This window comes from Conger conger, chromosome 10 (genome assembly GCF_963514075.1).
Source record: "Conger conger chromosome 10, fConCon1.1, whole genome shotgun sequence".
NCBI lineage: Eukaryota > Metazoa > Chordata > Actinopteri > Anguilliformes > Congridae > Conger > Conger conger.
Genome location: NC_083769.1, coordinates 10,869,767 through 10,895,001, shown reverse-complemented (window position 1 = coordinate 10,895,001; position 25,235 = coordinate 10,869,767). Strand labels below are relative to the sequence as shown.

Sequence of the window (25,235 nt, the reverse complement as noted above, 5' to 3'; positions counted from 1 at the left end):
TATGCTTTAAAAGTCTGTAATATTCTCTGACAGTGTCTAATCTGTTCTGATAGGGGCGACATTGGTTCAGGCGGTAAGAACAGTTGTCTGGCAGTCGGAGGGTCGCCGGTTCGATCCCCCGCCCTGGGTGTGTTGAAGTGTCCCTGAGCAAGACGCCTGACCCCCAACTGCTCCTGACGAGCTGGTTGGCACCTTGCATGGCAGCCAATCACCGTTGGTGTGTGTGAGTCTGTGTATGAATGGGTGAAGCATCAATTGTACAGGCACGATATAAATGCCAACCATTTACCATTTGATAGCGTGTAATATGCTCTGATACTTTGTAATGTGTTTGTGTAATATGTGAGTGTACATGGTACGTGAGCGACATGGCTCAGGCAGTAAGAGCAGTCGTCTGGCAGTCGGAGGGTTGCCGGTTCGGCTGTGTCAAAGTGTCCCTGAGCAAGACACCTTGCATGGCAGCCAATCGCCATTGGTGTGTGAGTGTGTGTATGAATGGGTGAATGAGAAGCATCAATTGTACAGCACTTTGGATAAAGGCGCTATATAAATGCCAACCATACAATATGCTTTGAAATTAAGTACTATGCTCTGATGGTGTGTAATATGTTCTTAAATTGTGTAATATGCACTGTGTTGAATACATCCTTGCAATGCTGTCACAGAAGCCAGGATTTTCCTGGCAGCTGATTACATGTGAAGATAATGTTAGCTTCTAACAGGGGATGCAGACAATAGCAGACTATCTGCAGCAGGGTGTAATTCATGTTTTTATGTAGGCAGGTTTTTTTCATAATAACGTGCTCTGGAAGAAAATGATTTCAAACTTTCCTCTATCATTTTCTTTTCCTTTTCCTTCCCCAGTGGTTATCTCCTTGATTACTGGTAGTAATTTTGTGGCAAAAATGCCCTTGCAGCTTTCTCTCACACCAAAGCACAGTAACCGAGTAATGCTAACGTTAGCGTCCTGCGAACAGCAGCAAAATAAACCGAACAGAAACAAAAACAAGTGCATCAAAAATAAACCAGTAACCGAAAAATACAGAGACGCGGCTCGGGATTGGAGTAATGCCACGGTCCTCTCTCCACCCTCGGAACGTCTGCAGCACCGACCTGCGAACGCGCCTTGCACTCTTCCTCGCGGCTGGAGGGATGGAAAGTCAAAAGGACGGAACATGCGCTCAGCCCTGACTGGCGTCTGAACCGAACGGACCGAACGGATCAGGGTGTGTCGTCCTCCGCCTCGTGTCTGTGGAGGCTGACGTCACGCGCCTCAGAGGAGTGTGCATGGTGGTCCGCGCTCTCCCCAATCAATACCAGAGGCTGCAGCAACGAGCGTTCGCGAACGCAATTGGGAAGGGAAGCATTAAAAAACAAACCCTGCCATCCTGATATCATCACCACAGAAAACAAATTACCCACAATTTCTTTTCTCTTCAAGGACAGTGAAGTCTTCTGTTCTCTCTTGAAACTTTCCCACACTGCAATATTTGCGATTGTTCAGTTGCCTTCTGGGAGTACGTCACATGCGGGAAACCAGATCACAACAATAAATCAGACAATACGGCTTGCGTCACCAAATGGTTATAACCATTTGCTATAAAAACGGTCATCTCCAATATGTGTGGGTAGATGTTTATGCACAGAAATGCTTTAAGATGGACAGTTAATGTGTGAGGCAATGAGCCCTTCCACAGTGTGTGTATCACCACGAACACCCTGACCTGAAATACAAACATATAATGTCATAATTACAGTATACACTATACAGTATATACTAACATTACCATGGTGATTGTTACTGAGGATATGTTATTGTGTATGGTGATGTTTAATGTACTGTAGTTAACCCTAACTATGTTGTGCTAAATTACCAAAGGAACAGCACCATCATGACACCTATGATCAATGTACAGTAACACGCTAGCCATGTGATAGTGCCACAGTAATTGTCCCCATCTGTGCAGTAATGTCGGCTTGTAGGTTGCGATACGTGTTTTTGAAGCACTTGAAACATCTTTGAAATGTCTCTTCTGTAATTAACTTTCAAAAGTTATTTCATGTTTCCTGTCTTCTGTTTTGATATCGGCAATCAAATTGCTGTTCCAGAATCATCCATTGAAGCAGGTAAATTACAAGAACACATGAGAAGTGGATACAGTATCAAAGCAGAGGAATGGTTATGAAAACGAATATGACTAGGAAATATCCAGTCTTTCAACACATTCAGAAAATTCCCTTATTTCACAAACTGGGAAATCTCCTTAGGTGTATTTGTAGAGTGAAAAGGGAGCTGCAAGCAAAACAGGATTTATAGCAAGTCCTTTGTTTCATGCCAATGCACAGGGAGACCTTTACTACGGAGTGTGTTCTAGTGGAAAGATTCTCTTTCCTACCTACCACTGTCGTTTTCTTTTGTTGCTTATTCCTACCCTTATCTTCAGTCCTCAGTTGGAAATGAAGACGTAAATGATTTTCCTGTACAAATTTTGATAGAGCTCATTCCAATTGCTTATCTTTCACCTCTTCTCTTTTTCAGTGCATCCTTTACAAAAGCCTGATGTATGATTTACCCCATCTGCCATGCATCTGCCACATCCGTAATTGACGTGGCTTCAAACTGATGACGTGATAAAACTGCAAAATGGCAATGCCAGATTGTTAAGACTCTCCACTAGCATGAACAATAGTTTAAATGGTTATCAGCCTCTTATTTGCAAAGCAGGGTACTAAAACCCCAGCCTCTCCCACAACACACTTCCGGTTTACACCCTCACCTCGCCACAGACACAGACATATTCCAACAATCCTTGATACCATTTCGCTGTCAAAAAATCATGCTCCAATGCAAGAACAGAAGTATACAATTCAGAAGATGCATGAATAAGCAAATAGTTTTTATTGCATGTCTGGCTGACATATTTCCGGTTTAGTAGAAGTATAAGTTTGTTTTGGAAATTATTGAATACAGACATCGCTATCGATAACCCCATAATTCTACTGGCTACCGGGGCTAAGGGGGCTCTGGTTAACTTAATGTCACGTTTCAGGTCTGTCTCGCCATGTTTTATGTTGATTTATGTTTATTTATGTTGTCTTAGTCACGTAGTGTCTTATCATGTATTATGTTGTCATGTTGTTTAGTTATGTTTCGTTACGATTTATTTTCTTGTCATGTTTAGTTATGTCTCGTTACGATTTATTTTCTTGTCATGTCTAGTTATGTTTTCGTACGATTTTATTACCTGGTTATGTTGAGTGATTATCGTCTTAGTTTCGCTTTGTGTTATGTTTTGATGCATGTTATTGTTACGTTAACTGGTCGTTGTTATGCATACACTTTTACATGTTTTTCCGCAAACCTTGCGTTCCGCCTTTTCTCTCTCTCTCTCTCTCTCTCTCGTTCTGTCATTCACTCCCCTAAGTGTTTCCATTTGTCTATTTACTAAAACTACTAACGCTAGATCAGGATTGGGTAGAGACTAACAAACTAATCATGTGTTCATGTTACCTTACGTTTCTCGTGCATGTCATTTACTAATTTACTAATGCTAGGGCAGGATAGGTTTATTACTAACGATTAATAATCTCCTTGTTAAACTTGTCATCCATCGCACCTGTTTTCCATTTCCTTGCTACGCTCTAACTAATTGTCTACACCTGTCTACACCTGCATTTATAGCCCAGTCGCGCAACTGTTCACTGCGAAATTGTCTGCCTCTGTTTACCACGCAACTCTTGAGCATTTACCACTATTGATTACACGTTACGATCCAAGCCTGTTACCGACCATTGTTTATTGATTTCTGTTTTGTGACCATCGTTTGTTTTTTTACTCTGTCCTCGCCTACCGTTTTTGTACTTTTGCTTCGCTGATTGTTTCATGGTTTCGACTCCCGCTTCGTCCACGACTACGCCTCTGCCTGCCGTCCGTCTGTTCATCTGCCCCGCTGACAGCTCTCCTGCTACCGGACCTCCCTGCACGTCTACCGACTACGAGTTTGCCTCTTCCCTCGGCACCGTGCTTTTTGTTTGTTTACTTTTTGTTTGGCTGGATCTACGTGTATGGACTTTGCTTGTGTTGACTACTCTCCTGGGATTCGTCCCGAATAAAGCCCTGAGGGGTCTTTATATTACTATTGTTTCTGAGTCGTGCATTTTGGGTCCAACCCCCACGCACCCGTCTCACTTAATTTTGAATCATGTGATGCAGGTTGCTTAGAAAGCATTGGGGTAAGATTTGGAGAGCTTTTTGGACACTTTGTGCATGCTTTTAAAACATACTCACATATATGTGAATAAAACACACAAATCTGTTTTCATGAAAAATTGAACTTTTCTGATGTTTGATGTTTTCATGTGTCTGGGCAAAAATATATGCAGATGTTTTGCATTTGGAGAGATTTGTGGACACTCGAGGGTGCAGTTCAACTCATGTGGTATTTGAATGCCTGTCGATATCTTTACCAAAGTTCACATAACGTTTGTGCACACATATTAACCAGTTCTGGGTTGGTTCTTGACTTAAAAATCAAGATATTCGGTGCTAAACTATAAAAGGACAAGGTATTTTTTAGTATTTTAGTCGGATAATTCTGGATAATTAGTATCGTTCGTGTACACTGTATTTACATGTTCTTCTGTCTCGGATTTCTGAATGAAAGCCTCTTCTTTCGTTTAAGTCTTCAACCGCGTGTGCAGTAAATCGTTTTTGAGATATTTACACTTTTATAGAACTAGTACACAATAGGTGGAAATTGCCCTCTAAGGGGGCAAAGTGGAAAGGATTAACAAGTATCTTAGATTTTAAATCTTATTTCTATTACATTTTCTTTTTTGCTAAGTGAGACAAAGAACCATCAATGAAGTGAGCAAATTTCACTCACTTCAAGATTTGCCAATGGGGTGAGAAAATTTCAATTGTCAAGCAAACACTAACTTAAAACAAGCTCATATTTTCCACTTTCCAGATCCAAAAAGATCTTAAGTCTTATTACAAGACTAAAATCGCTTGTTAAGGAATTAATTCCATTCTTTGCAGTGAATTATTATTTCAGTGTATGGATGGGCCCCATCATCTGGTGTAAAATCTTGACTGCTAGAGCTCTGGGATCCTGTCCACCAGGATGACAGCATTTCATCGCTTGGCGGTGATGAAGTGCCATCATTATGTGAGCTGTCCCGAATCGATAGCCGAGGCGATCCAAATCTGGGAGAAAGGAAGGGGGACAAATACCATAAAACAGAGACACGGCCACTGAATTATCTGGCATCGTCGGCGTTCTGAAATTCCCTTCAATGACACCTCAACAGCATCAACATTTTCGAGAGAAACAGCTAATTAAACACTATTTGAAAACATACACATTTTTTTTTCTCTCTTCATCAGGTTGTCATTAAGGTGGAGACAGTCAGAGGGAGCTGTTTACATTCTGGGCCCGACAGGGAGAGAGATTGAGCGTGTGAGCGGCTACGCGGTAACTCTGGACCCCTTCCCTCCTGTATTTATGTGACGTGTACACACTGGTCGTGCGGGTTAACCGGCGTTGTGGTTAAGGTGTAATGTATTTATTTCACGGTGGGGAGCGGGGGTAGACTTCTGAGGAGACCTCTGGAGGACGTTCCTGGATAATTAGTGTGTGTGTGTATTTGGGGGGAGGCACACAATCGGGGGTCTGAGAAAGCGAACCGAGCGGAACTAAGGGAGCTTCAGCGGACCGGGTCAGACTCATCTCAGAGGTGAAGCCGTTCAGTAGCTTTTACTGAATCTGTTACTCTGTCTGACAGAAGCTAACCGGCACCCTGGTTTTCACCGCATGTCTATGGGTTATCACAAATCAAGAGCAACAACCCCCCTCCAACGAGAAGCCAGGAACTGACCCTCTTAGTCTTGAGAGGAAAATTAGTGAATGATTAATAATAATAAGAATAACAATAACAATAACAACAAGAGCAATAATGATTATAACAATAACAAGAACAATAACTACAATAAAAAGCAATAACAAAAGTAACATGAACAACAACAAGAACAAAACTCACAATAAATAACACTAACCGAAATAAGAACAATAATAACAACAAGAACAGTAATAACAATAAAAAGAATAACAAGAACAACAATAATAATAAATGATTTTTTAAAAAAACTTTAAAAAAAGTTTTCCTCAGGAAGCCCGTGTGGAACGGAGCTCCCAGCATGCCGCAGTGCGGTGTCGCCGGGGGCTTGCCAGCCGTCCCACCCTGCTGCACTGTGCTGTGCGTCTCTTCCCTTTCTCTGAGTGATCTCTCCGCTCCCTGGGGATAGAGAGAGAGAGAGAGAGAGAGAGAGAGAGATGGGAGGGGGGTGGCCACTCCCACCCCAAGGATGCACCAGCCCATCCCCCAGGCCAGGCTGAGCCAATCAGGGGCCTCCCTCCTTCAGCAGCATGCTTTCCCGGTGCTGTAGGTAAATGTCTCCAAAGAGAGAGAGAGAGAGAGAGAGTGAGGGGGGGAGAGAGACAGTCTGACAGAGGGAGGGCAAAGTTAGGAGGCTGGCAGTAACTCTTCAAAATCCCCCTGACTTCACTCTACTCATTCATGGGAGCTCTCAACTAATAGAGAGATACAAAGAGAGAGAGAGACAGAGAGAAGGAGAGAGAGAGAGAAAGAGAGACAGAGAGAAAGTGAGAGGTAGACTGAGACAGGGAGAGAAGCGCTCGTACACAGTCAGGCAGGGTGAAGCAGAGGGAGTCAGCATGCTGCTGCTGCTGTGTCTGGTGCTGCGCTTTGCCGGCGGATCTCAGGGTTACGGACTCCAGGAGCGCGACCCCCCCGCGCCCCCCCACGCCGCCTGCCCTCCGCCCTGTCAGTGCCAGGAGGACGGCCTGCTGCTGCTTGTGGATTGCTCGGAGCTGGGACTGTCCGCTGCGCCCTCCGACCTCAGCCCTCTGACCTCCTACCTGTGAGTACGCCCCCCCCCAGCTTCTTCTTCTTCTTCTTCTCCTCTCGTGGTTCCCACAGGTGAGGCGGCGCTCGTCAGCTGGCGTTACCGGGGGCCGTCGCCGGGGCCCTCGGCTTGGCGTTTCGCCTCCTACTCGGGGAGGGCGAAGGGTTTAGGTTCTTGCTTCCCTGATTTCGCGGAGCGCCAATTGGAGCGCCGATGACACTTGACACTTTTCGGATGTGGTGGAAGAAAACGGTTGAACAGAGTTGAATTTCTGTTGAAAATAAATAAATAAATAAATACCTTGTTAAGCGGTTGATTAGAGATCGCAGACGATGGCCTTATTAATTGGGGAAGTGTCTACGAGAAATCTGGGAGGGGATGTGTACGCATGTGTCATAACGATTCATTTAATTCCCTAGAAGGGGAAATTAAGAGTGCATGGCAAACTCAGTTTATATAAAAAAGAAATTTGAAAGAAATGCTTGAAAATTACTTTTATGAATGGTGAGATGGATCACCTTAATTGTGTACCGAAAGTTCATGTTTATTTCCATCTTAACTTACTCCATGGTCTCCAAACTATAAACTAAAGTGTTCCAATTGCCTGGAGAATTGGGTTCAATCGCTCACAAATGCAAATATGTTCAGAATGTGATTCCCAGTGACACATTTATGAGCCTGAACGGAGACATTGTGGAAGTCTGTATGAATAATAATGCACTGGAACAATGTTTACAGTGTGCCTTTCCAAGGCTAATGCCAGCTCCGCCATCATTCAATTTGAATTTGGGACAAAACAAACATTCTCTCATGCTCAGTTGTAAAGCGGAGCCTTGAGAAAAATACACACCCTATGGTTTTATGAATTCCTAAAATTATGCCATGTTTATTATTATCATTAGTATATTATTAGTAGTATTAGTATAATATGCTGAATTAGCCCATATTTACCCATGTAGGTCAACTGATAACCCATTTACAGTGACAATCTGGGCTCTTGTTTAAAAATATATTCTAAATGACTCTTGCTTTGAGTATCTGTCAGACAGTAAAGCCCACAGTGCTATGACCATACAAGCTGGGAAAGAGGGAAAGCTGCCTTACATGAAATAATTTTTAAAAACTGAATAAAATGAAAATTAGTTTTTTCGACACTTGTAGTCCTGCACATTTCACATTGAAGCGGACCATCGAGAGTAATATTGTACGTATGCTTTTTCTTCCCCCAATTTCAAATACATTAAGGTAGTGTTAATGCAAATCAAAGCCGTGATATAGCTTTCATAAGCTTTGCAGAGAGTGAACATGTTTTCACTGAATTTTACTTAATTGCATTTGCCTCACTAGTCACTAGTTTGTCACACATAAATCGGACAAACCAAATACTGTACAGTGTCTCTGTGTCTCAAAACAGCAGTACCACTCTCATTGCTCCTCTGCCTACATCACCCACACTGTTCTTTCAAGCTTGTTTCATAAACAGCCTTGGCAGTTATGAACTCACATCGCGGATGAATCTACGAATTTTTGGTGCGTATTCACTACGTGCCGTATCTTTTCCATATCATGCAAAAACGTTGCATAGTGGTTCTGCTGTTAAAAAGTTGGCTTGAGCAATAATTATTAGCGTTAGCTGTTGATTAATTTTTTTTCTACATCCTTAGAGAGACAGGCTCCATTTGTATTGTTGCTTTTTGCGTTGTATATGAAGTAAAGTCGAATGAAAAACTGAAATGGAAGCTACTCGCTGGCGGATAACGGGTGGTGAAGAGCAGTTGGGTGTAGAAGGGAGAGGCCGGACAGGAAAGCGGTGATTGGTGAAGGGGGTTTATGAGGAGGGCTGGGCTGTTGTTGGGGGCATTAGTCTAACGTGCCTTTCACACCAGTGTGCCAGCGCTGTAGACCCAAGGGCCAGGGGCTGGCTTGGGATATCCCAGTGCGTCCATGCATTCCCAGCAGACTTTGAGCACGGGTGTGAAGATCTGTCAGGCTCCGCAGACTGGGCTGCGTTTGTGTGTGTGTCTGTGCGTGTGTGTGCGTGTGTGTGTGTCTGTGTGTGTGTGTGCGCGTGTGTGTGCATGTGTGTGTGTGTGCATGTGTGTATGAGTGTGTCTGTGCCTGCGTGCGTGTGTGTATGTGTGTGTGTCTGCATGCGTGTGTGCATGTGTGTGTGAATGTGTGTCTGCATGTGTGTATGTGTGTCTACGTGCATGTGTGTGTGCATGCATTCGTGTGTGTGTGCGTGTATGTGTATGCGTCTGCGTGCATGCGTGTGCACACGTGTATTGGGGAGTTGATCAGCATAAGGCACACAGAATCATTCAGGAAGGTTAGTGTTTCCAGGAATTTGCTGTCAGTGCTGATGCCCCTGGCACAAAGCATACTTCACTTCATACATAATGTGGGTGGTCACAGTGGAAATTCATGTTTCACAGCTTTGAGGTGCCGTTTCTCAAACGCACACACACGCACACACACACACACACAGAAAGCAGAGAAAGAAATAGGATCTTCACAGAACCTGGAAAGAAAGTTGTTACAGTTGATGCCAACATAGCATCTGTTGGTCTTCGCTTGACTTCACTTTTTATTTTGAACTCAGTTGTTCTTCATCGGTATTTGTGGCGTGTCAAATGGAAGCTGTGCAAATAATCACATAATTAATATTGACATTCCTTGATCAAAGCGTCCCGAACAACCGATTTTGAAGTGCGCCGATAGGTGAGGCAATATGAATTCCATACATTTGGACCTGTTCCTGCCTTTCTGAATGGCCTAAAACAGAAACAGCGAGACTGTCGCCTTTTTCACTTTACAAAAATAAATCAAGAGTCGATAACAGATCGGGAAAATTTCGAGGATTATTGCAGCAATTATATTTTCTCAGACGATGAGATAAATAAAAAAAAGAGTTGAGACGGGGCAGAACGTCTCTCACTGATAAACTCATTAACAATAACGAGACAAACATAGCTACGAACAGGTAGAACATTTTCCCAAATGAAAGCTTTAAAAATGACTTTGTGCTACACGTGAATTTTGTGCGTTGCGTGTTCGGGTGATTTCAGGGTGAGGTGTGGTGTATTTGATGGATACGCACACTTGTAGGATAGAAACTGGCACGAGATGTGACAGAAATGAAAGTAGGCCGTGTGTTTGCACAGAAGAGGAAAAACTGTTTGGCACCAGAAGTGGTGTTGAAATCATCGCTGATTAATGGAATGTGCGTTTTTTTTTTAGAAGGAGTATTGTATCACCTGTTGGTGTAGAAATCCTATTGAGTGGAAAATGGACGTGCTTGTTGTCTTAATGCTCAGCATACGCATCGCATTTAGGCTTTTAGAAGTAGACACGCCATGCAGTCACACGTCGCACCTGTTTAAAAACAGCACGGTTTCATAACGCTGTGCCACGAACGTTATCTTGTATTATGGTATGATGTTTAACTGAAATAAAAGAAAAGTGAGCGCTTAAAACTATATGCTTTTGCTGTTTAATAAATATTATGCATATGTAGACCAGACGCAATATGTCACAAAATTTAAGCTAGTTAAACTAACATTTATCATACTGTACATACTGTAACCACCCAACAAAATTTTGCTACTTCCATGAGACAGTAAGACACGGGAAAGAAACAAAATAGAAATCTAGCGAATATATCAATCTTAACGAGTACTTAGCCTTATATTTTGACTTAAATCTTATTTCTATTATTTTTTTACAAAAAAAAAAGCAAAAAGATCGCTACAGTGGTAAGAGAGTTTTACTCATTTCAAGATCTCCCAATGGGGAAAGACAATTTCACTTCTCAAACAAAAAGAAACTTAAAACAAGGTAATACTTTCTACTTGAGAGAGAAAAAAAGGATTTTTAGCCTCATTACACGACTAAGAAATATAAAGACTTGAGCGTGTTACACGCACACCATTATAGCGCTGCATTCCATGTGCCTTCAGACGTACCGAGTCCTGTACTGGCTTACAGTCGATCGCTAGATAGTGTACCTGAGGCGCACCAGTGCTTTACACCAGAGTGCCGTCTTATCTCTCAGGTTCCCCAGGGTGAGAGCCAGCAAGTTGCGACACACATCAGAGAAGCAAATTATAGTTGTGATGACAGATTGAGAAAACATGAATAAATATAAGTGTACCATAGTGTACCATAGCCAGTGATCTCTTTGAGATATTCTCCCCTTTTGTGGAGCCAGCTTCTGAAGTATAAAAGTTAAAAGACGGGTAAAAGAGAGCATATGTGTACATTATGTAATGTTGAATGAACTTCTTTTTAGGCTTGATGTTACATAGAATGGAAATGAGATAATATTGAAAAGTAGGGGAAGTTATGTTTCTGTGTTGTTCACCGCAAGAGGAGGCAAGGCCCTGTTGCCATGGGTTTGCACCTCTGCTATGTCATTGGTTAAATGTGACCAGGAGTCCAATGTCATTGGCTAACTGTGACTTGGAATTTGCTGTCATTGGCTAATTGTGACTAAGAGTCTGCTCTCATTGGCTAACTGTGACCAGGAATCTGCTCTCATTGGCTAACTGTGAGTAGTGAAACACAACTGGCCTCATCATGCAAGGAGTAGGGAGAGTTAAGACCACAGGCTACCGGTTGTCATCAGGCAGAGATATGTCTCTTACATCAGCCAGAGAGTAGAGCTTTCACTTCTGTGTACAGTAGACAAGCAGATGTTCCAGTTGAATAAATAAACAATAGGTTACTGGAGATAAAGTGATTGAAGACACACTGTGGAAAATGGAACATCAGAAATAATATCACATTACTCTACAATCATTCAGCAGATGGTCTTATCCAAAGCAACTCACAAGATATCATTAATGACATCATCAGGAAGGCACATACATAAAGCCCATTCACTGTAAAAAAAATAAGTGAAAAGTTATCCAAACCTATCTATACACAGCTATTGCATTATCGTCTGAAAATATGCAAAAATAGCAGTGGAATTATCTCTTAATAAAATCGTTCTTGTTGGGTGTTCACATGAAATATAGATTTAGTGTATAAAAGTGTTAGAGTATTAAAATGAATGGAGGTCATCTAGTGGTTTTAAATTGTGTCGTGGGAGGGTTTGGGTTGAGCTGGTTCCATGCGGCTTTGCAGTGAGATTTTCAGGAGCCATTTCATTAAGTGACCATGTCAGGCCTTTGAGAGGAATGGGCAGGGGAGGTTTTGGAGTTGTGGGTTTGAATTAGTTTAGCCTGCGGTCACATTGTTGAGAAAGGTACTTCATTGGATCCAGTAAACACTCAGCTATATTGTGGTCTGGTAAGAGAGCAATATCTTGCCTTGCTTAATTATGAAATCAGAGCCAAGGAAAAACCACCAAGAAAAACAGACACGACGGGACTAGTCTGCGACTGTTACTGTGGCAGGAACTGCATCCTCAAACTGAACTCCCAGGATTATTTTTCAGGATTCATTTGAGAGACAGTGCCAGAAACACATTTGGTGAAATTAATGTGCAAAGAAAACAACTGAAGAAATACAAGATAGCGCGGAGCTGGCATCCAAAGTCAAGATCATTTTTAACTGTGCTGTTAGGTGGAGCTGTTTTCCACATATTACACATTACGGCTGAGAAACGTGATTGTGAGGGAGGATATTTTCAGACGCTTTGGTGCAACAGCGCTCGGACTTGGGGTGCAGGAATCGGGTGAAGAAAGTGTGAGTCTGTAAACCAGTGCTGTTCTCCGCTGTTGTTTACAAGCTTGTTTTCTGCTTGTGTCACTTCCCAGGCCTGTGTAGTTCATTTGGGAATCGTCGCCATAAAAGACACATTTTCCAGGATGCCGTAATTAGAATTCTCTTATGTCACCACAGACAGGAAAAAAACCTTTACTTCTTTGTTCCTAATAATCCTCACAAAAGAATGCTCAATTCCTTGAATCGCTGTCAGAGGGCTATATTTCTAATTAGAATTGAATCAACATTTATTGGGAAATCTGTTTCTGAGGAATTAATTAAACATGACATACACTTCCAGAAAATTAATGTAAAAAACGACATTCGCCCTGAATCAAAGCCTTCGCAAAGATGAAATGTCATAACAGCAAATTCCTACCATATGACGCCATTGCTTAAAAAGCTGAAGCACAAAATTGCAGTGTGATTATGTCACGTGACAACACACCTGAGGGTGGAGATGCTCCCAGAGCCAAGAATACCGCCTGAGTTTCTCTGCTGAAGGCAGCTGAGGACTGGGAGGGCACGGTAGAGGCAGCCTGTAGCCTAGCAGCTAAGGTACATGACTGGGACCTGGAAGGTTGGTGGTTCAAGCCCCTTGGTGTAGGCACGATAAGATCTGCACAGCTGTTGGGCCCTTGCGCACGGCCCTTAACCCTGCATTGCTCCAGGGGAGGATTGTCTCCTGCTTAGTCTAATCAACTGTTAGTCACTTTGGATAAAAGTGGCAGCTAAATGTTATTAAAAAGTCAGGCCTGAATAGCCTCCATGGTGCAGTGGGATCAGAAGGACTCCCTCTTCTGGCTGCACAGGGTCCTCCACCATGGGAACAGACTGTAGGGCTTTCTCTTCCATAACAATGCAACTCCTCTTCTTCTTCCTCTTCCAATTCTGTTTGAATTTTGAATTTATCTCAGCAATCAACGATTTTGTGTGGTTTCGATACACTTCAGTGCCACTGGGTAGCAGCACCAAGGCTTATATAGCAAATTATTTTATTGTGAGATACCCCTTTAAATATCAGTATATTTATGGCTGCAGCTTGTCTTCGTGTACAAGAACGGACAAAAACGTCTTGACCTCCCACTCCAAATGACAACCTTGCCTCTCTCAGCTCCCGGGGGAGTACTGTAATTTCCCGGATAAACACAAATTAATGTTGAGTTAGCGTCTGGATTGCAGGCACATGGTTTTGGTTACTGTACAGACCTTAGTTCCTTTGCTTGGGGGCCAGGAACCTGTTATCGAGGCCCTTTGGGAGATGCCTTCACCTTGTTATTGAGGTTTTTTGGTCAGTCACATTATCAGTGGGAGAAGATTACTGTAAATTTAGTCACCACATGATTGGTTTGCCTTTGGGCACGGGGTGGAATACTCACTGCTCTTGTTGATGGACATGCATCGACCTTCATAATTATCAAGTACTGTTGCCTGACCTATGGTATTTACGAGCAGCAGATTCTGAATGGTGCTCTACTGTAAAGAATTGGTTGTCCCTGGTAGAGAATGATGAAGACCAGTATAAAACATTGTGGTGCCATGAAGACATTGCCTTGCAGAGAAGTAGTTGTAGCTGTATAGCCGTTTCCCATCACCCTGAACATACCTGGTTCACACAACATTGATTCCAGCGTTCTGAAAAACATACACATCTGAAAACCCCCATCGTACTAGAGAAGAAAACACAATTATACGTAGGCTACATTTGAAAGAAAAATAAAGTTCAAACATGAATGAAAGCAAATTAGTCATGTTGAGTAAATAGTCTCTTGGTAAATCCCAACTGGACTGAAAATGAGCTGACCTCTAATAATTTTGCCCCTCTATGAAAAATGAGCTAAAAACAGATGCACGAAAACTTGATAAATGCATAATATTGGCTTGGATTGGTTGTCTAATGTTGGGTCTGATTGGCTAGATGACATTTCATTGCTCTGGTGCGCGTTAAATAACCATGAGAACACTCTTGCTGTGTGTTTCTTTAAGGATCTGAAAAACATTAAAAAACAGAATGATAATAGTTTTATTGATCTTGGCAGAGGCACACACTTTTAAAGCTTTAAGACATTAGAAACACTGAGTAAGCTCCCAGTGGGAGTGCTTTGAGGAGAACCAAGCAGAATATTGTCTATGGACTTCAGCTGTGGAGATTTACAGTGGCACCAAAAATATACACAGCAGGTTGTATAACCAAAAGTGATGGAAAAACATACATTACAGCTGACGTGTTATACAATAATTTATTACCAGTCTGGTTGCTCAGTCAGCTGTCCGTTACAAAGACCTGAAATCGCCTAAAAAACAATACAAGAAATTAACAAATATATGAAACACATGTATGCATTTGGCAGAAATTTGCTTCCTGACCACTACTGGAAAAAAAACCCCACCGAAAATGAGATTCCAAATGTCAATGGGGTATCTGGCACGGTGCGTTTAATAAAATTTTCAGCTGACATGCTTGACAGTTTAGAGAGATAAGCCTGTTTGGTGGGCCAGAGCTTCGCTTTACGTCTTCTACCAAACTAGAAACAGGTGAAAGTAATGAATTGCAGTCCGCTGGACTCCGAAGGCAGAATAAAAGGCAACGGCAGTTCCCAGTCATCCTGCGCTGGTTAGTTTGCTGCAAATTCAACTGGAATAAAGTGAAATCATGGCACTGCCTCACATAACCTTCAAATAATCACTCACCCGAGTACTCTACTGTGAGGCATTTCGCAACATAACAGAATTATAAAATCAAAAAGAGAAAATTTGTTCTATTTATTTCCCTGGCCTGGGTTCAATCGATATCTGCGTGCTTTCTTATTTAGTTCCCCTTCGTGGGTTTGTTTTGTGTGGCGTCCTAACGTAAGGCATGCGGAGATCACAGGCTTTTTTCAGACTGGCCCAAAGGGTCCAGATTCTGAAAGTGGTTGAGGAATTCCACACACGTTCGCGTAATGCAGTGTTTTTGTGTGAAGGACGGAGGCGAAGACATCGGATGTACACTCACGCTCATTCATGCTTCTGGACAAACACACAGTCATGTCCACTCAGTGATCACTTTATTAGGTAGACCTGTACACCAGTTTGTTAATGCACATTACATTAAAACAACGAAATGCATAAAAGCAAGCAGACGTGGTCAAGAGGTTCAGCAGCTTTTCAGACCAAATGTCAGAATGGGGAAGAAGATGAGGATGAGATCTGAGTGACTTTGACTGTGAAATGATTGTTGGTGCCAGACAGGGTGGTTTGAGTATTTCTGAAACTGCTGATCTCCTGGGATTTTCACACACAACAGTCTGTAGAGTTTGCAGAGAATTGTGAGAAAAACAAAAAACAGCGAACAGCAGTTCTGCGGGGTAAAGCGAGAATGAGAGAGGTCAGTGGAGAAGGGCCAGACTGGTCAAAGCTGACAGGAAGGTGACAGTAACACAAATAACCACATATTACAACAGTGGTGTGCAGAAGAGCATCTCTCAACACACAATGCGTCAAACCTCTAAGTGGATAGGCGACAGCAGAAGTGAAAAAAAATTAGTCTAATAAATACCTATTAAAGTATGGATGTAGGCCCAGAGTACTATCAAACTAATAATAATTATTAGTTTAGGCAGCTCTACTCGGTTTTTCAGGAGCGATCCCAAAACAAATGCAGAGGCAACACTGATGAGGTACCCTTTGGAAAATCCCACAATTTCACAGTAGTGATTGAACAGGTAATGCAATGAGTCTGTTTTTACAGATGAATGAATATAACTTAATTATAGCTGAATACTAGATATATAAATCCTTATTACAAAGAGTTTTACAAATATTGCCAGAAGCAGTTATTTTGATTTGTATAGTATACTGTTTTGAAACTACCACATAGAGTGTGTTTAATTGTATAGCTGCTTAAAGGAGTATGATGACAGGGGAATACTATTTATCCTTAGTCATACACACACACACACACGCACACACACACACACACACACACACACACACACACACAGGCACTCACACATGCATGCACGCACACACATACACACACACACACACACACACACAAACAGTGCCTAACAAATATAGGAGTAATTGCTCATTTCCTTATGTTACCTAACAGTGAAACAGGGACCAATTAGGACCTTGTGAAGCCATATTTAAAATAGTTTCAGTTACTCTAGGATAAATAAACCTCTGGACCTACCGCTCTCTCCCTCCTTGGGGCACCTTTAAATAGGCACACAGGACTGAGGGGAAATCTGTCAGACGGGGCCATGGTTAGATCCCAGGATGCCACACTGTGCCTGTCTGGAAAATGGTGTTCACCAGTAAAAACAGTCTATAGTGCAAATATCTCAGACTCCAATACTGGAGGCCCGAAGCGTGTGCTCGTTTTTTGAAGCATTTTTTTTTCACTAATATGCTTATTTTAATTAACTTATGGACTAAAGGAAACCACAAAAACCTTCAGATTGTGTACCCTTCCAGGAGTGGATTTAGAGTTCCCTCCTAGTGTACCAAATACGTTGTGTTGACGGTCAGGCTTGACAGAGTGTTGGAAATGTAGACTGTAGGCAAAAATTACGAGCCTAGATCACCAAAGCCAAATGAACTGTTTTCATTACTGAACTTTCATTTTTATGCCCCTTTTCAGCAGCTCCGTGTGAAACTGTTTTGCCGTTTGAACCACGCACAATTCCCAGTCTGCTTTGCATTACATTACATTACAAAGCATTTAGCAGACTCTCTTATCCAGAGCGACGTACAACGAAGCTGTACAAGTGTGAAGAGGACCCTAGAGGACAGTACGGACAGTACAGAAACTCAGCACGAGTCCTAGCGTGACCATACAGATACAATTGGAACCCTTGAAAAATACATCAACTTACGAAATTGCACACCACGGTTGGCAGCTAGAAGACCCCGAGTTTGCGGTCGTCTGTGTGTTATTGCGGCTTTCAGAGTGGAGAGAAATCATCCGGACCCACTTTAACACAATGCAATGATCTCTTGGCGAATAAGGGTGTTGGACAGAAGGGAATTGCTGGGGCTGGAAGCTTGGGAGCTTAACCACTTCAAAACACATATTTTGTGGAATATTTAGGGATCATACACCATCTCCATTCGAAGCTTGGCCGTTATGGAAGTATTATTAAAAGTGGGCCATCGCATGGAGGACTGAGAATGGATAACCTCCTCTTGAAAACTGGCGGGCAGGCCATAAGTCAGCCCTGGGCACTCTGACAGTCCATCATGTTTGACGTCGGAGGTTTGCATATGGACTCTTAACCTGTGATTAAGTCATTGACTATATTTCTTGGTGAAGCCTTTGAACAAGACAGGGGCTGTCAGCCATATGATGGGCACCACACACATGCCTTGTAGAGATACAGGCCCTGGGGGGAGGGAAAAAGGGGGATCTAAGGGTTTAATTTATCAACAAGCGAGCTGTAACTGATTATAAAGAAGCAGATATGTAGTGATAATAGTTTTATTGCCATTTCTCATGGTTTCTGTGACAGTCCAAGTTTGTACACATAGCAATAGCTACAAGCATTTCTTTCAGATAGCAGGAATGCACTTCTGGCTACCAGCAATTATTGTTTAATTCTTCCGTTGTTTTTATTCTGTCATAATATGTATTGGTGTCTTTGAACAAAGAATTTTCATTACAAGTCCATAAATCGTGCTCCTTCGCTAATAATTCTTGTAACCCTGTCAAAGTTCTGTGCTATAGACCTGAAACAATTTCATCTCCTTTCAAAATGTAAAGGTAGAATATATGGGTCTTGGCAGAGGGGGATATTATCCACTCGTGTTGATATTTATGGGCACTGCTAAACCTTGAGGACAAAGAGAGGAAAAGCGTAGTGGAAGAATAGCTAAGAAGTGGAGGTATGGGCTTGACTCTGTCCAGACCTCCTGACTCCACCAACACAGAGCTTGACCTTTCCATCGCAAACCTCTGAAGTGGGAGCATCACTCAGTGGGAGAGACAACCTTGAGTGCGAGACCAAAGAGAGGCTCAATCAACAGATAAATCTTGAGGATGTCAGCGAGCCTGAGATTCTCCCCACGCCGGCAGCCAGGAGACTGAGGTTCACTTGCCGCAGTCTTGTTTTTCTGCGCTTCCCCCGGTTCACTTTTTGCGTGTAAGGGCCTCTTTCCCCAAGCTTACGGAACCCTGCTGTAAAATCCGGCTACGCCAGATTCACCAGCTTGGAAATTGAGCTTGTCAAGCTGCGCATAAGCTGATCCAGCTGGGTATGAGCTAATCAAACAGCATGGCCAAGCTGGTCATGAAGCTGGCTTAGCTGGGTATGAGCTGGTCAACCAGCTACTGGCTGTTTCAAAACATAGCTTAAGCTTGGGGAAACCTTGTCAACCTGGGAGCTGGTTTGAACTGGTTAACCAGCTACCCGCTGTTTCAAAACCTAGCTTGAGCTGTTCAGCAAGCAACCACAGAGACAGTTCTGCAAATTAAAGCTGCAGGTGTCCCCCAGGGAGACCCTTGAAGCACCCCAGAAACGTCTTATGTGGCCCGTGCTCTAATGTGTGGAATCTGGAATCATACAAATTGAAGCATTTAAATCCCTGAAAACAGCTGTTTGATGCAAATGCTGTCTTTGTAGACCTGTTCGCCAGCTCACTGTGAGCCAGCATTCAAAACTAGGGAAATACAAGGCAGTTAAAAGGATGCAATGGAGAAAGGAAAGCTCTCTATGCACTCATCTCCAGGTCAACGATGGGTAAATGTGGGATTTGTTTCATAGTATTAAATACAGGAAATACAAAACAAAGAATGTGTGTACATTTCACCATTTGTGTCTATCAACGGGAATCCCTTCTGCTGGATTTTGCTTTCCATTTTAATGTTCTCAGCCTCCCAAGTTTATAGAAAACACCCTGTGGCTTGTTGGGACAACTTCACTCCACAGATCTCATTGTGTCTAGTTCTGGAAGATCAGAGTATCCTTGCTCAACAAGAAAACCATGGGAGATGTGCAATGCGGAAGCCTTTCAAAGCTCACCACAACATTCTCCATCTGCAGATTAATCTGAAACAAAAGCAAGCCAGGTCTGTGGCCATTTCAAATCCAAGCTTTTTGGATTCCTCCAAATTTCCTTCCTTATTTCCATAACTTTCTGCTTTTTGCAAACAAATATAAAAATGGCACATCCGTGGTCTGATCCAGATATGATACCGGATGCTAATTTATTTTTTAAACATAAATTATGTGGTGACTAGCATTCCTAAAATTAGCTTTCCCTTTTCCAAGATGCTAGACTCTAGTGGAACATTTGCCCTTACTGAAGGATACAGACTGAAAACCTTTCAAACCAGAGTGTGTGAATGTATATATAGTGTACATTACTGTACATATTTTGAAGTGCTAAGTTTACCATAGTTTACTAATAACCGTCCACTCATAGCATAATCACTTTAATGGCAATGCTAATGGGCTGGATTTAAGGATTCTTTTAAGTCCTTCCCTATACATCACATAACTTTAACACATAAATCACATAATTTTGAAAACAACTGATAATATGGTGTTTCAACAAAATACATTTCTGTATGTGAAAGCATGTATACACACGACAGCCCAGATAGATCCTATATGATGGCTATATATTTGATATGGAAGCAGATACAGAAATATTGTAAACCTTTAATAAGAAATGTGTGAAGAATCTGTGTACACTTTTTCTCTCATTGCTTTTTTCCATGTTTCAGTAAACATAGTAAGTAAAAGTCATTACAAATTCTACTATGTCCAAACAGTTGAAACCTCAACAAATGTCAGCAAAACACTTTGCAGATGATTTGTGGTACGTATATGTAAACACTATGGCAAGCGTACTTCTCTCTTGCCAACATACGCACACATACTGCACACACTTGTACGGACTAATTCACATCCAAATCAAGCCAACTCAGGAGGATATCTTACGACACTGACTAACGTGAAACATATTTTAACAGTTTAGTGCAGAATTAAAAAACCATTCACATGTACCATACCATATATAGGTTGTATCCACAACCTGTCAGGACTATGTTCTGATCAAAAGCAGGACTTCTGTGGGACTGGAGAACGTGTGGAGTGACTGGATGAAGGGAACGGAGCAGTAAAACAAATCTACAGCCTTCCACTCCCTGTTTTTTTTGTTTCGTTTTGTTTTTTTGGGAGAAGCTGTGCCATGTCATGTGGATGTACAACCAGTCGATTCAGGCTGTGCCTTTGTGCGGAACAGGAGGTGTTGCCTAACCCCAGCAAACCTGCACATTTTTATTACCATTTGCCACTGGGGACACGTGAGAATTTACTGCAATAATCTTTACTCAAGGCAACACATTAAGTAGCTTTCGTCCTTTGAAAGACTTTAGAGACGTGTCCCTTTGATAGTTGATTAGGGAGGAGCTTGGAGTTCTCACCTCATGGTGTGTGTACGAACAGCAACATTCACTCCTCCCGTGCTAACTTAAGCCTAGCGCACCACTGATAGCAAAATCCTTGCTCTGTGTATTTCAGGTTATAGCCAACTAACGATACTGCAAATGTTTAAAACAGTTATGCAGTAGTTATAAACTCAAGTGCCGACAGAGGTACTTAGAACTCCCTGTTTACAATCGTAGAAGCTGAAAACTGTCAGTAGCTCTCACGTCAGGTTACAAAAAGCAAATATATTTATTTAGCGTCTGCTTGTTTACAGATGGTTATTTGAACCACATTTACAAGATGGTTGAATTAAACAGAGCTTTCATGCCCTGCATCTCCGGGTCTGCCTGTTGAGGGAATATATATTGAGTTCAAATTTGACCCAGGCCACATTTGCAAAAAATATCAATGAATGATAAGAAGTTTGAGTTAAATATTTTTGCGGATATGACATGTTAATTTTGCTTTAAGAAGTTGGTTGCCTCATTTCTAAACCAAAAGAAGCTGTTGGTAAGTGACTTTGGACAGGAAAAAATTAAAATGTATGGTTTCAACATGAAAGCAGTTCTAAAGCATTAATTGAGAGCATGCTTGCTCAGAAAATTGATTGTTTGAAAATGTAAATGAAGTCACAAAAAAGTTTTGCTTGTTTTGCGGTTTCTTTTTCACTGCTAGAAGCATATGATGTTGATCATATCTATCTATTGAATATACAGCTATCATAAGCTGATCTAGCTGGGTATGAACTAATCAACCAGCATAGCCAAGCTGGTCATGAAGCTGGTCTAGCTGGGTATGAGCTGGCCAACCAGCATAGTCAAGCTGTAAATGAAGCCGGTTTAGCTGGGTATGAGCTGGTCAACCAGCTAGTGCTGGTAGCTTTTCTGAGCTAGTGGGGTAAAAAGACCTTACTCTTGAATAGCAGGTTTTCCAGCTAATTATGAATTGTTGAAGCAATGCCGTAAAACTGTAAGTACTATGGGAAAGCATAGAAATGTGGACTTTTGTATTCCCCAAACAAACAAACAAACAAACAAACAATTAAACAAACAACTTGTATGCAACTATTTGCTTTTGGGGCCCTCCTGAAGACTCAGCTATGTCTGTTTCAGTTTGAGTGGAAATCCACAGATCTGGAACTTGCAGTCAGACGAAAGGAATCTTAATTATGCCTGAAGTGTTCTGGACCTTTCTTTCTTAAAAAAAAAAGAAGAAGAAAAAAAAGAATACATTGTGTGGTAATTTTTACCATTTGCTAAACCCTTTATTAGGGACCCCCTCAGTTTCATTCCTTTGTACATGTGAATTAGAGTAGATGGGGATAATTGCCCCCTCTGGGGTGATCAGACCCTTCTTTGTGAGAAGCCTCATGAAGACCGGACTCTGAGTGAGGGGAGAGTGACCTTCAAGTATATGAATCGAACACCAGGGCAGGCGAAGACACTGATGAGAAACTCCACTGTGTCCTTTTTTCAACATTGACGTGTGCTTTCGCAGACAGACGAGGCACAATTGACTCACATGATTCGTATGCTACCAACACCCAAGACTCTCTTGACCCCATCTAAAGAGGTTTCACCCTCAGCACAATTATTCTCGCACACATGACCAGATTATGTTTCTGAGCACATGGGAATATGAGTGATACCATACTGTTTGGTTCAATAAAAGAAGATTCATCAAAGTTATTAAAGTGATCTTGAAGAAAGGAATTTTTTTTTATCAAGGCAGGTTTGGGTAAGGTGCATTTTGCAAACATACTTTTAATCAAGGCTTACTCCTGTATGACAAATATTGTTTCTTCAAAGGATGGCAACTGGACAGGCCTTTATAAAATGTAAATAACCAATGAAGATATTTGGAAGCAGAGCACTTCATATGAGGTTGACTAGAAGGTGAAAAGATTTTCAACATCTTTAAAGCACATTTTAAACTTTTTAACACATTTAAAATCTCAGACAGGTCTCCCAGTGATTAATTCCTATATTTCCACTGCATCACATTATATGAGATTCCAATCTCTTCAGACCCAGAACACCTATTAATGTATTTTTTTCACAGAATCCTTCCATTCTCGAGCCAGTGGGTCTGTTTTTCCCATAACGACAGTGCCCTCGCTCACAAAACCGCAAACTGCTGTCATTATGTGATGCACCACAGTGGTGGCGGCTAACAAGACTTTGGCCAGGGGAAGAAACCCACGACAAGTGAATTAGGATCTAGGAAAATGAGTGCATGACTAGCCGACGGACCACCCACTAGCTTTTGATGGGAGAGACCGCAGGCTAAGCTCCTCTGTGCCACAGCCCCGGAGAGACTGGCTCTTATTTGCGGGAGGAACTCACGGCACTGCCTTCCACGGTCTGCGCGCTGACGCACCGAGCTCAACTTGTTTGCCCTCGCAGTCACACTTTATTTTTTAACGTCTCTCCGCATCAAAAGGCTGCCCTTCTGGATTCGGGCTACTGTATGAGCTGGGTAAATAAACACGTTTAATTGGTCTCAGTTCCAGTTTTTACCTCTGCTAGCTTTCACCGACAAAGGATGTTTGTGTCTGACAGAGTCTCCTAGATATTTTCTCTCTCTCTCCCCCCTATCCTTAAATTCTGCTTACTTTTACCGTGCAGTCAGTGAAGCAGAGTGGCTTTAGTTTTGGATTAAAGTGAGACATTAGGACATGTGCTTAGACTGCTCGTAACTCGTAGCGTGACGAATGTCCGCTCCGCTGTAATTACCTTCATGTGGAGCGGTCCCTACATCGGCTCGCCCTCCTAGCAGGCCTGTCTTGTGCCTGATTCCCTGCAGTGTCTCTGAGCTTTGTCTCCTGTCAACGGAGCGATGGTTATCAGGGATGACCTGGGCAGGGACACATCACAAACATGTCTGGGTCCAGCCCTGGGAGCAAGTTCAGAAGGGTGTGTGTGTGTGTGTGCGTGTGTGAGTACTTTCTGGTGGAGTAGGCATCATATCAGCCTTGTCATCTGGCTCCAGGCTCCAGTCTGCTACCCTGCAGCAGACTCACTTCTTCCCCTGAGGACTCTCCCAAAGAAGGGGAGGGGGTTGCTGGAATCAGGCACCCCACACACAAAGGCCGGCCCTGAAACAGGCATCCTCCATAAGGCCGTGACCAGTCGAACACATTCAACCGACGTTCAGCGCGATTACTGTAATTCACGGTAGAAATACAAATATACAAATACAAATATCGAAACCTTTGAATTATAAGGTTCTAGGCAACATTTTTCACATTGACTATAAGTTAGTCCTATAAATATGTTGTTTATAAGGCACTAAATACAGTATTTGTGTGAAGTTTTACAAGAAAAATACTGTTTGAAGGTTAGAAAAAATGTGAAATCTAGAAGTTTGTGTCTGCTTGGAGCCCATTCACTGTGGTATCGTTGAAGCTCAATATCTCTAAACCACCCAGAGCACAGATAGAACCGTATCACTCCAAGGTCACGACATGAAAATGGCCACCATTTCTAGTTAAGACAGATGAAAGGCTTACAGTATTTATTTGACTGAACACTGCTGCTTGATGCACTGTTCAGATATTAGGCTTGCTTGCATCTTTTTTATATGTCGTTGGAAATATTGTATCATTGGATCGCGTTATAATGTATGTTTCTACATATGTACCACAATGGTAATTAAACGTAAATAGAGAGCCAGAGCTTCTCACAGTCACACATAGTAATCACAGAAAAACATCACCTGGATGCAGAGCTCGGTGGAGACAGAGTCTCGAAAGCCCAGCAAGCAGGCCTTTATTCAAGCAGGCCGCTATTCACAGCGGCCCCAGCAGACTCTGGAGGCCCGCCAGGTATCTGTTGTTGGAGATGGGGACTGAGTGAAAGATAAATACCTGTAATTACCAATGAGCCAGCTCGGTAGGCAGCCCCAGTCTAGCAGGCCGATGCAAGGCAGGAGAAGCTCTATCCCAAATTCCAAGTGACGGCACATTCGTATGGGGAGCTTGGGGTTGCCAAAGCCCCAGCCAGGGCCCTCTCTCATCTCTCAGTCTCTCTCTCATTCCCTCTCTCATTCTCTCTCTCCCTCTCTCTGTCTCTCACTCTCTATCTCTTTCTCTCCCTCTCTCTTTCTTTCTCTCTCCCTCTTTCTCACTCTCTTTTTCTCTCCCTCTCTCTCACTCTGTCTGACAATCTCTCTCTCAC

The 25,235-nt window shown here is 42.4% G+C and overlaps 1 protein-coding gene across 4 annotated transcripts in view; it reads left to right on the top strand.

The window, feature by feature from the left end:
- Nucleotides 1–6,619: 6,619 nt before the first annotated feature.
- The window catches only part of LOC133139386 (leucine-rich repeat-containing G-protein coupled receptor 6), a 98,403-nt gene continuing 79,787 nt past the window's right edge, over nt 6,620–25,235 (top strand). For all 4 annotated transcript variants that reach the window (XM_061258894.1, XM_061258893.1, XM_061258892.1 and 1 more), the window contains exon 1: nt 6,620–6,943. In XM_061258894.1, coding sequence (XP_061114878.1) covers nt 6,738–6,943 — 206 coding nt within the window. In that variant the 5' untranslated portion in view covers nt 6,620–6,737. The remainder of the gene's footprint in view (nt 6,944–25,235) is intronic.